Source organism: Anneissia japonica, unplaced genomic scaffold (genome assembly GCF_011630105.1).
Source record: "Anneissia japonica isolate Jap-2015-1 unplaced genomic scaffold, ASM1163010v1 scaffold724_len3256291_cov202, whole genome shotgun sequence".
NCBI classification, from domain to species: Eukaryota; Metazoa; Echinodermata; class Crinoidea; order Comatulida; family Comatulidae; genus Anneissia; species Anneissia japonica.
Window position 1 is genome coordinate 974984 of NW_022744966.1, and position 12535 is coordinate 987518.

The 12535-nt window shown below is 33.1% G+C and overlaps 1 protein-coding gene across 1 annotated transcript in view; it reads left to right on the plus strand.

Moving 5' to 3' along the window:
- Positions 1-12250, plus strand: part of LOC117119865 (DNA polymerase kappa-like) — a 33234-nt gene extending 20984 nt beyond the window's left edge. The window contains exons 6-9 of the mRNA XM_033264850.1: positions 135-259; positions 3196-3362; positions 3667-3796; positions 12044-12250. Of these exons, the coding sequence (XP_033120741.1) occupies positions 135-259; positions 3196-3362; positions 3667-3796; positions 12044-12250 (629 nt within the window). The remainder of the gene's footprint in view (positions 1-134; positions 260-3195; positions 3363-3666; positions 3797-12043) is intronic.
- Positions 12251-12535: the final 285 nt, after the last annotated feature.

The window sequence follows — 12535 nt, forward strand, 5'->3', positions numbered from 1 at the left end:
TCAATATACTGTATACACTGATTGAATGAATATGAATCAATAATTCAAAATCTGCCAATAATTGATTAGCAATTGAATATACTGTACATTGTTAGTATTGCCATTGAACAGATTGTGTTTATTTTCTTATATAGGTATTGCTCCCAACATGATGCTTGCAAAGGTGTGCTCGGATAAGAATAAACCAAATGGGCAATACAAAATTGAGCCAACTAAAGATGCAGTGATGAACTTTGTTAGAACATTGCCAATCAGAAAAGTAAATACTAGATAGTAATAGCTAGAACTTTCACTTCTATAGAGACAGATGAAACTGCAGCATACCCTCAATTAAATAATGTAATAGGTGATTGTATTTAGGCACATTACTTTCTTGAGTACTGCAGAATACCCTCAAGAAAATAATGGAATCACCTGTCGTAATCAGGTACTTGTGTTCTTGAGTGCTGCATGAATATAGTTGGGCAATTCAATTATTTTTTTATGTTTGAGGGTAAATAATTGAATTTAAGTGACCCAGATCTTCTCCTTTGACCTTTTCTTTAGAAAATTGAAGAGCGTCTTTCTTTGTGTACCATTCCACTTAATTTTATGATGAGCTATTAATTAATTTTTGCGTAATCTTGCTAACAGAAAGAAAGACAGCAGTGAATACATAACCTCCTTGGCAGAGGTAATAATAATAATAATAACTACTGTAGACTTTCTATGTCTGTTGAACAACAGAACATAGGGCTTTTCCCCATTGCTTTAATGAGAAATGAAATTGAAACAAAAAGAAGAGTCGTTAAAAGGTATAAAGTAAAAAAAAAAATCACGGAAAACCAATATAATTTTAATGAAGTAGAAAAAAATAGTGGGGAAAAAAAAGAAAAAAAAAAAGCGAAAAACAAGTTCACCGCGACGTTATTAGTGAGACTTGAACTATGCCTGCAATGGTAATAGCGAGGTACATCGTGACCCATAACCATTGTGCGCTATATGGGCTGACCTTCCATAGGAAAGTGCATTTTCAGTTTATAGCGATTTAATGACTGAAAGCAAAAATTTTTCATGCATATCATGGTAGTTTTGAGTTTAACCTAGCTGTAACTGGTTTAAGCGCTTTAGAAAACGCAAATTGCATTTAAATAATTTAATCAACTGTCAACAAAAAAACTTTAAATGGTCCTCATATCCACACCCTACTGCAGATTGTCACCAAAATTGGATCATTTCTTTATCTCACCATGAAAAACTATTCTGCAAAGTGTCATTTTCATCCATCTATAACTGGGACGTAAGCAATTTAAATGACCCTCAAAAATTTACATCCTAACCTGGATCGTCCCCTACACATAATAATATCTTCCTTGTAACTTGGGTTAAACTTTCCAGAACGTTTTATTCGGATCAGTTGACCCGTTTTTGAAATATCTGGTCTGGGACGTTTTCCTTTGTATCCTCGTATTCACACCCTACACCGGATCATCACAAAAATTTAGTCATTTCTTTACTGGACCTTTACAAACTATTATAGAAAGTTACATTTACACCCATTGAAAACTTTTTATAGATATTTACGTCTGGGATCTCAAAAAATCACCCTCCAATGTACACCGTTGACTGATTCGTCGCCTGCACATAATACTATCTTCCTTGTAACTGGGTTCAACTTTTTCCATATGTTTCTTTCAGGTCAGTTGATCCATTTTCGAAATATGTGGTCTGGGACGTTTTCCTTTTTTACAAGACCTTTACAAAGTATTATAGAATGTTTCATTTAGACCCATTGGTATTTTTTAGGTCTGGGTCCTAAAAAATTGAAAAGACCCTCAAATTTACACCCTTCACTGAATCGTCACTAACACATACAAATTTCTTCCTTGTAACTTGATTAAACTTTACCGTAAGTTTCATTCAGATCAACTGACCGGTTTTTGAATTATCCAGTGTAGACTGTTTGACCTTAAATCACTTTAATTGGTCCTCTCACGCACACCCCACCATAGATTGACACTAAATATTAGGAGGCACATCCTTGATATATATACCTATGCTTTGGCAAAGAACAGAACAATTCTAAGCAAGGGAAGTGACCAAACTGATGGTCAGAAAAAAAACAGTGCAAAAAGAGGAAAAATATATGCAAGAAAAAAGGAAAAAAATATCAGAACAAAAACAATGGCTTTTCCCAGTACTGCTAGGAAAAGCCAATAATAATAATAATTTATTAATAATGATGACAATGTCCGTAACATAATAGTAACTGCTTGATTACTTTCAAACCATACAAAACAATACATTTATTGATTTGTTTGTTCACTACATTTGGTAGGTGCAGCAGGTGAGGTACCAAGTTGACCAATTTCTGTTCTGAAATATATAACACCTAGAGCACACACGAGAGTGTATACCTCTGCCCACATCATTCTCCCCTGTATAAAAATCAAACGCATCTTTTCCTATTGAACAAAAAATTGAAGCCTGGAAACAAAATCTCAACCTTCACCAGGATTCAAACCCAGGACATGGAAAGCAAATGTCATAACCATTAGCAAATTGAGAGCTTTCAATTATTGTTGCTTGGACTTGGACTTTGATGAAACATTCTAGAAAGTTTGATTCATATCCATTGATCAGTTTTTGGGATATATACAGTAGATCTGAGATGGTCAATTTTAAGGGTCTCCATATGCATACCCTACTTAAGAACAAATAAGATAGTATAATACATACTTCAAGTATCGAAATGTACGCCTTCATGTCTTAAGAACATCACCAAAATTGCATATTTTTTTGCTTTGCCATGACTGAACCATTCCAGAAAGGTTTTCATTCAGATGCCTTTATCATGTATTTTTTTTTTTTTTAGATATCTAGGTCTGGGAAGTTCCCTTTAAATAGTCATATCTATAACATCACCAAAATTTAATCGTTTCATTCTTAGAACATGACAATCCATTTTCCCACAAGAAAATTTTCTTGGCGCCCCTCCCCCCCAAAAAAAATTTAAAAAGAAGAACAAATGCCTCTGAAACCACTAAATTGTCATACTTTTGAGTCATTTTTAACAACGTCCGACCACACCCACCTTGGGTCACCCCCAGCTGTTCAAAAACCATTTCTGTAGTCCAACCATGGTTTATTTTACTACCAAACCCCTAGCTTGATATTTTTGCCTCTGTACTAACAAAAGTTCTAAAATTGTTATAGGTAAGTGGTATTGGAAAAGTTACAGAAAGAATATTAAAGTCTCTGAACATTGAAACTTGTGGAGATCTATATGTACAACGAGGGATTCTTCATCTTCTTTTCTCTGAGGTATCATCGCATCAATTCTTGCAAACTTCGTTAGGCTTAGGTTCTACAATAGTTCAAAGGTGAGCCTAAGTTTGTATTTTCATTTAATGGAAAGTATAAAATTAGCCAATTTCAAATTTCTAGTAATTAACAATAACAGTATTAAATTTTTATCACATTTTGGGGAAAACACTTGACTTGTATTGTACCAACTAGAGCTAGTAGAGTAGGTAATTATTTTCCCCTATAAACTGTAGTATCGACAGAAAATGTTTTTAAGATATCAGCATTTACACACATGACAATAGTATTGCATCTAGAAATCTGTGTGAAGATTGCATTATTGTATGATTAATTTTAAATTCATATAAAATGTCTTCATAGATCGTCAGAACGAAAAAGTATAAGTGTAGAAAGAACATTCAAAGAATTATCAATGCCCTCTGATCTTTATCTGAAATTGAATGAACTTTGTCAGTCTGTCTCCAATCAATTACACAAAGAAGGATTAATGGTACGTACATCAGCTAATGACTATGGTATTTTTATTAATGTATTTGTTAAATGTTATGTGTGATTGATATGTATTATATTTTGTATATTGTACCTTTTGCCTGAATAAATATAATAATAATATATGCACATAGTATCGTAGTAGATGTAGAAAGAACTTACACAACTTGTAGGTTGAGTAAGAGATAATAGAGGGGTTTCGCACGTGAACGAATACGTGTATGCATACGTTTAGCTATCCGTAACGGTTTGTAGCCATTATGTGTTTTTTGCACCTTAGCTTTTGGAGCCTAGCCTATAGGCTATAATACTCCGTTTTCTTCTCTCATCATGCTTCTCAAAGCTTCTTATGCAAGGTTTTAGAAATTGAGGTTGAAAATGGTAGGCGAATAATACTTCATTTGTTGCCCAGAAAAATTGTTTATTTTGTGATAAGCCCTATTGTTTATGACCCAAAAATGCCTGGCTGAAAGCAAGCAAGATCCTATTAGAAATTCGAAATTTTCCTACACGTTTTTCACTTACGTGTAGTGAGCGAGATATGCGTGTCGTCCACACGTTTAGCAGATAGCAACCGGCATATGACGTCATAAATGATGACGTATTCGTCACACTAACTGTGTGCATTCGCATGTGAAACCTCCCTAATGTGAGATCCTGCTCGTGCATTAGCAGGCAGTCTTAAAATTGACTGAGTTGAAGAAAAATATCTATGACAATAGTGTGGGAACTATCGATGAATCAGTTCAGGCTCTTCACCCCTCCAGACTTTGAGACCAATATTTTTCAAATAATTTTTAATCAAATTAACCCACCTTACTTAAATAACCATTTTGAGTAGCAATAAAATTGCCATATTTATAGTAATTTTTAGAATTCCCATTTTAAAAACAATTCAATTCAATTCATTTTATTCAGTCTATTATACATAAATATAACAGAAATGTGCTTTGAAGCTAAGCGATCAAACATAGACAGTTAAAAACAGACTGCAAACTTTAAAATGTTCTAGACAGAACAGCAAAAAACATCAAAATGAAATAATATTAAAATACAGTAAAACATATTAAGGGATGTTAGAACAATAAAATATACTATAAAAGCATTAAAAGACAGTAAAAAGTATTAAGATATATTGTTAAAACACAGTACGATGATAAAAGACAAAGAGCAGAAAATGCATTAAAATAGAATAAAATTATTGCATTTATGTTAAAAATTAAGACCAGGTTTAAAATAGTATAAAATTATTGTGTTTATATTAAAATACATATAGGCAGAGAAGTATGTAAGAAAGTTTCATTTAAAAGGTATAGCAGGGATGGAGAATTACGATAATCACCTTTTGGCACGTCTATTAAATATATGGATAGAATTAGTTACAAAAGACTGTCTAAACCTATTAATTTTTTATATAGGTGGAGTTAATCTGATACCTGAGTAACTATGGGTAAAATAGGAGTACAGTGGATGTGTATTATCATTCATTATATCTTTAACTTTCTTGATAATTTTCTCATTAAAAGCGAAATTCAGATTCATCATGTTATCACCAGTAATTTGATTTGCTATTTTGTCTTTCTGGGTCATATTTCCAAAGATACAAATGATAAAATACGTCATAATATTCATAATCACAGAGTTATAGAATAATCTTAATATAGTTTTATCAATGTACATATACTTCATTTTATGCAGGATCCCCATTCTTTGTTGGCTTTCACTTACTAGTATATTTGTATTATTTTTCCAATTAAGTTTATTATCAAAAAGGCAGCCTAGGTATTTATATTCAGTGACCACAGCAATTTCTGTGTTTTTAATGGTTACAGGCTCAACATTATTACAAATTTTCCTAAAATCTATTGTCATTTCTTTAGTCTTACTTGTATTGCGTTTCATATTGTGGCTTATTCAACCATTTTTTATTTGACTATTAGTTTAGAACACTTAGTTACCTCACAAAAAGGTTGTGGGGAAAATGACCATGTCTGCTGCCAATGCAATGACCATGTCTGCTGCCAATGCAACCATGGTAAACCAGTTGCTGGTATTACAACAAAGAAGGTCATAAAGCAGAGTTTTGTCAAAACTGAAAACCTGGCGAAAAGATAATGGACATAAACAATTATATAAAAATAAACATAATAGGAATAAAAACAAAAATTTGTCAAAATTACAGGAAAATGTGGTACAAGTCTAAAAATCATTCTACAGTATCATCAGATAGGCAGTGTATTTGTGTTGTTCCTTAAACTTTCATGCTAATTGTTTAGTTATCAATAGCAATGATCAGTGTTATACAGTAATAGATTTTGTAACTATTGCTTTTCGCGCCGCACCTTTAGGCTGTAACGATGCAGAGGAAATACATACAGTAGGTAGGTAGCTGTAGCTTTACTACAAAGAAATGGGAATTTCGAGCTAAGCAATGCGCATGCGCAGTTACCGAGTAACATCTGTGAATTGTCTATAAAAACACAGTGAGCATGCGCTTAGAAATGCTAGACAACCAGTGAGCATGTGCATTGAGTAAGTGACGTTATCGAGCCATGTCGAGCGTGCGCAGTTACCAAAGAGTCTCGGGAACCTAATAGTGTCTGCGAAAACATCTCAGGAACTAAATAGCGGCGGCGAAGAGGGTATGATTACCAAAAATCGTCTTGGGAACCAAACAGCAGCTGCGAAGAGGGTATGAAATAGAAACAGGAAAACTATATATGTTATGGATAGAAAATAATGAGAACTCAAGCAGGTCGAAAGCCTCTGTTTTGCCTATCTTTACAGCCAGTTCATTAGTGTTCGTCAGGGGAATTGTAATTAAATTATCGTAAAAAAATGTATATTAGGCTCTATCATCGTACCTACGTATGTAGACCTATGAATTGACAATCCCATGAAAAATAACTACAGAAACTGACGACACAACCTAGGACCTACTACTAGCCAAGTAGAAGAGCCAGGGTATTCGACATTTAATGTCGAAAAATATAGTGCCTTACGCTGAAGAGGGTTAGGCTAACTATAATCGAGATATTGTACGGTACCCATGTTTTATCATCGACCCATAAAAAATAGCCACACATTAGCGGCAGTAGTGTATTTCTGAATCATGGCTAAATAACAATATTATTGATAATTCTGAAATAATTATAGATGGCTATGAGATTTGAGGCGTGATAGAAATATTGGAAAAGCTGGTAGTGGTTTTAATTTATCTTCAATATTATAATAATAATAATAGTAATACACATTTTTTAGGCACCTATTAAAGCAAACAAAACTGGCTTGTCACCGGTGCTGGAGGATGTTAGAAAGAAGTTGAACTATTTGAAGAGGAAGGATTGTGTTTAAAGCTGAGGCCTTTACTCCTTTACTCTTTGGCATAATGATGTTGAAGCAATTTGGATTAACGTAAATTTACCTTGTTCAAAACCTTTAATTTTAAGTACTGTACCTAGGCCACCCAATGCAAATGCAGAGTATATACCAGTATTCCTTGATACTACAGTATATTTCAACAATGCACCACCTCATAATATGATGATATAATTTTAGGGGATTTTGATCTTGATATTTCTAAATAAAGTCATTTGAAAAAAAATTATTATACTCAAAAAAATAGTAACCTACACCAACTCATTAAATATATAAGAATAACTGAAACAATTATTAATCTAATATTTGTATTTTGTTAGTTTCCATTCACTTACTAATTTAATTCATAAAAATAGAAAAATTAACCCCCCCACCCCCAATATTTATAACTTCACGGTCTTGCAAAAATTTAATACAGATGCTTATATTGATGATGTTCAATCTACTGACAGTGTCAAAACTGCATGGTCAGTATGAAATTGTTTTTTTAAGAATATCTTTGATGTTCAATTCAAGGGCTCTGTCCCTGAATGGTTTACAAGTGATTACATATAATCTCTATCTTTTGTTAATCTTAAAGATTAACAAAAGATAGAGATTATTATTAAAGCTCACAAAATGATGCACAGGAATGGAAAGATTAAAATCACAATTAAACAAAGGAAAAAAAAGAAAATATTGTACAAATTTAATGAAAAACAATTTTCAAAACCCAAAGAAGCTTTGGAGTACAATTCATAAATTGATTCCAAAGAATAAAAAAATAAATTTAACATTTTTCGTCAATTGGCCAATTAGGCCAAAATTTTCTGAAAATCCTCCTAACACGTCCTAACTCTAATGTTAATATGAACAATCAGCTTAAATTTGACACCAAATGTATTTGATGAAACTTGTAAATTTTCCATCAACAAAGCCACTGATTTAGGCTGGTAAACACAATGCAGTTCCAATCACCAAAATCACAGCTAAGACTGTTGCCGAAACATTCATCACTCATTGGGTTGCTAATTTTGGTACACCTTCTATTATTAAGACAGATTGTGGCCGACAGTTTGAATCTTCTTTGTTCAGAGAACTTACTATACTGCCTGGAACTAAGCGTTCCTGCACAACGTCATACCTTCCATGTGCTGATGGTATGGTCGAACGTTTCCACTGCCAACTTAAAGTATCTCTGAAAGCTCGCAGTGAAGTTAAATGGACAGAAAGTTTACCTTTTAATCTTGCTATTCGAACAATTGGACATTCTCCTGTGGAATTGGTGTATGGAACTACACTCCGTTTACCAGCCAAGTTTGAAGACATTTCGGACCACTCTGATTCATTCAATCCTTCCTTTGATGCAGCAAACTATGTCCATCGTCTTAAAACTGCAATGCAATCGCTGCAACCAATGTCACCATGTTCAGCATTCCGTACTTCCCATATACCATCAGCTTTATCTGCTTCCACTCCCTGTGTTTTACTTCTTGTTTAGTCATCATTCTATTCTTCCTCCACTTTTTTCTAACATCAATTTATTTTTAATATCATTTTTTTTCCATTAATATAAATATATATTTTTAAAATATAATAAGGATGCTTCTGATGATCGAATGATTGTAATTGAAATACTTATTATTTTCTATATTGTAATTTATATTTACATTTATATTACATTCTCTATGTGTTTTACTGTTCTCAGATAGAGACCCACTTTGACAGTAATTTATTTTACGTTTTGGTATCCCGCCAGCCCCTGTGGGGAATCAGAGACCAACATTTATTGTATCTTTTTTGGGTTTTTTTTACTGTTTTATCCTTGTATATTGTAATTGTTTTCGGCTAAATAAATGAAATGAAATTTAAAGATGGTGATAAATGTGACCCAAGCAAATATCGTCCAAATTTGGTGTTGCTTATTGTCTCCAAGATAATTGAACAAGCAGTTCAGGATCAATTATATTATTTTTTAACCACTAACAATATAATAAATGCATCACCATCAGGTTTTAGAAAGGATCATTCAACTAACAATACATTAATATAGATGGGTCTGATTATATACTTAATAACTTAAATGATGGTGAAGCAACTGCTACAATATTCCTAGATCTAAGGAAAGCTTTTGATAATAATAATAATAATTCATTCATTCATTCATTCATTCAATGTTTATTCCAAAATGTGTCACAGTTAAAAACTGAATTACAACAAATGGTTACAACATCAAATTATTAAAATTAACAAATATAAAAACATTAGGAATAAAGGTCTGTTTACAAATATTTGAAACATAGAAAAACAACGATTTATCAGGATCAATATATAAAAACGAATGAAAAATTAACACAGGAAACCTAGAAACCTAATATGCAGTACTTATCATTATCATTATCATAAAAATTATCTTTATTATAGTTATTATTATTATTATTATTATTTATTATTTATTTATTTATTATTAAGAGCATTGACAAGGTAAGGAATGGGGCTATTTTTGTAACACAAGGTGTCAAAAGGTGGGCAGGTAAGATATAATTATGCATCCGTTCTCTTAAAGGGGGAAGCCAATTACGGAATTTCACTTTTGAGCAAAGATTTGGCAAATGATTTGCATAACAAGGTACGTCTTGCGTCAGGGGTTTGTAGGTTGAGTTTTTGGAGAGCATCATCGTACGAAACGTAGTGCCTGCCTAAGATTATGCGGCATGCACGCTTTTGGACTCGCTCAATAATATTGTTTTGCTTATTAGTAAGACCGGGGTGCCAAACCGGCGCAACATACTCCACTGTACGTCTAACATAACCCATGTAAACGGTTAACAAGTCTTTGCAAGGGATTGAGAATTTAGTTAAAAGTTTAAGCATATGTAATTTACTATTGGCACGTTTTGTCATATCTTGAACCTGGAGATCCCATTTGAGATTAGAGCTAAGATGAACACCAAGAATTTTGACAAAGTCAACATCTTTAATGACCTGGCTACATATCAGAAGTGCATCTAGGTCAAGTGCTATTTTCATAAATGTGATGTTCATACAAGCACATTTAGTCGGATTGAGTTTCATAATGTTTTCTTTAGCCCAAACCTCTAAAGTATCCATTTCTTTTTACAAAATGCATTTTCCAACGCCATTCCTAAATGTTGATTCTACAATCGTCATATCATCAACATACTTAGGAGAAGTTACTTTTTTAGAAATTGATGCATCATTATTCATACAGAGAAACCCTAAGGGTCCTAATTTTGTTCCTTGTGGAACGCCTGCATTAAGAGTGACATAGTTGGAATTTGTTCCTTGGTAAGAGACGAACTGCTTTCTTTCAGTAAGAAAGCTGCAAACCCAAGGTATTAACTCTGTCTCGCACCTAAAGACAGCATTTTAGTTATTAAGATGGTATGGTTTATATTGTCAAACGCCTTGCTATAATCATAACGCCTTGCTATAATATAACAAGTCTCGATATAGAGTTTTTCTTTTCAGTATGCTTAGCTAAGGTGTCAATCAAATTAACAAGGTAATGAGCAGTTGATCTATTAGGACGGTTGCCATACTGGTTTGGGTCCAAATTTGGTTTGATATCTTTATATAGCCAGTTAACTACAAAACTTTTCTGCTACTTTTGCAAAATGATCGGTAAGAGATATAGGACGAAGCTTGTCATGTGTTGCTGGCTGTGATTTGGGTAAGGGGATAACCTTGGCAAGTTTCCATTGTTTTGGCATGATTCCTTCTTGAAAAGAGGAGTTAATAACTGCCATTAATGGTTTACTAAGTTCGTAAGCAAATTCCTTGACAATTTTTGCTGGGATTTGATCCGGGCCACAAGCTTTCGCTTTTCACTTTACGGAAATAATAAAGATTTATAAAGCGCACATCTCCACCAATGGTGCTCAAAGCGCACAGTTGATCAAGAACTACTCATAAATAAACTATAAATCTTATGGTGTAAACAACGTTGAATTAAATTGAGATTAGCAGAGTTCCCAAGTCAAGACGGCCTCCCGCACTCCAACAAGCAAGAATTTACCGGAAAACAACCCATCTCCCACAAATTCATAATATTTGTGTGCTTTTACTACCTTTTTCTTAAACTAAATGATCGATGGACAAACCAGATTTTACATACAGTGTTTAAATATTAAATGGCAATGCCCCTGAATATCTGCCTTGTAAATTCACCCACTCTGTTCATTCTTACCCTACTAGGAATCAAATATCAATTACTCTAGTTGTAATCTTTCTCACAACATTCGTAACAATTTTGATTCTCTTTCTATACAGATAGAGGCCTTTATCTGTGTTCAGTAAGACTTACCTTTCCTTTTGTTTAAGTTAACTTGTGTTTTTTATTTTGGTTCTGTGATTTTCATTTGTCTGCTTTCTTTTCAGTTTTAGGCTATCTTGTTGTTTTTTATTTAATTTTAGTTACTTTTGAATCTTATGATTGTAAACTTTGTTTTTTTTTTTGTTTTTTTTTTTGTTATATTTACTGTATGTACCAGGGTTTCCTTGAAAAATAGTGCTAGTCACTGAATGGATACTCCCTGGTTAAAGGAAGCTTAAATAAATAAATATTTTTAATTGTATCATGGAATTCAGTGCCGATGGGTATCACCATGCCCAGCAAAATAAAATTAAATATTTTAAGAAAGCTCATTTAACTAACTCTCGAAAGCTCATTTAGACCAGAAGGGATTTATTCAAAATTCTGAGATTTTTTGTTGTGAGAAAAATATCCTGTTACCATAACAGGAATTGAATCCTGGACCTTTGGATTGAAAGGAGGCAGCATGTTAACCACCAAGCCGATCTACTCTCTGTTTAATATTGTAAAAATCTATATATTTCATTCATTTGTATATTAAATTTATTCAAACAGGGAAGAACTCTCACAATTAAATTGAAAACAGTGAAATTTGAAGTCAAGTCTAGATCCACATCCCTCTCAAGTCCCACCAATGCATTGGAAGCAATTTATAAATCTGCCAGTGAGCTACTTCGAGTTGAGATCAATTCATGCCAACATGATCCTTTAAAACTGAGGTTAATGGGTAGGTATGCTGAAGTTTGTTTGAGTACCATTTAACTGAAAATTTTCAAAAGTCTGATCTGTAAAGGTTGATGAGAATTCCACTAATTCCACAATAAGGGAGGAAGGAAGGAATTACTTTCAAAATATGTCAGTACATGCATTCCAAAATAATATTACTACATAAATCTATTTCATTGACTCTTCTCTTGCTTGTTTTATATATGTGTAGTGTGTGTCTATGTGTGTGTGTGTGTGTGTGTGTATGTATGTATGTATATATGCGTGTATGTATGTATGCGTGTACTGTATGTATGTATGTATGCATGCATGCATGCATGC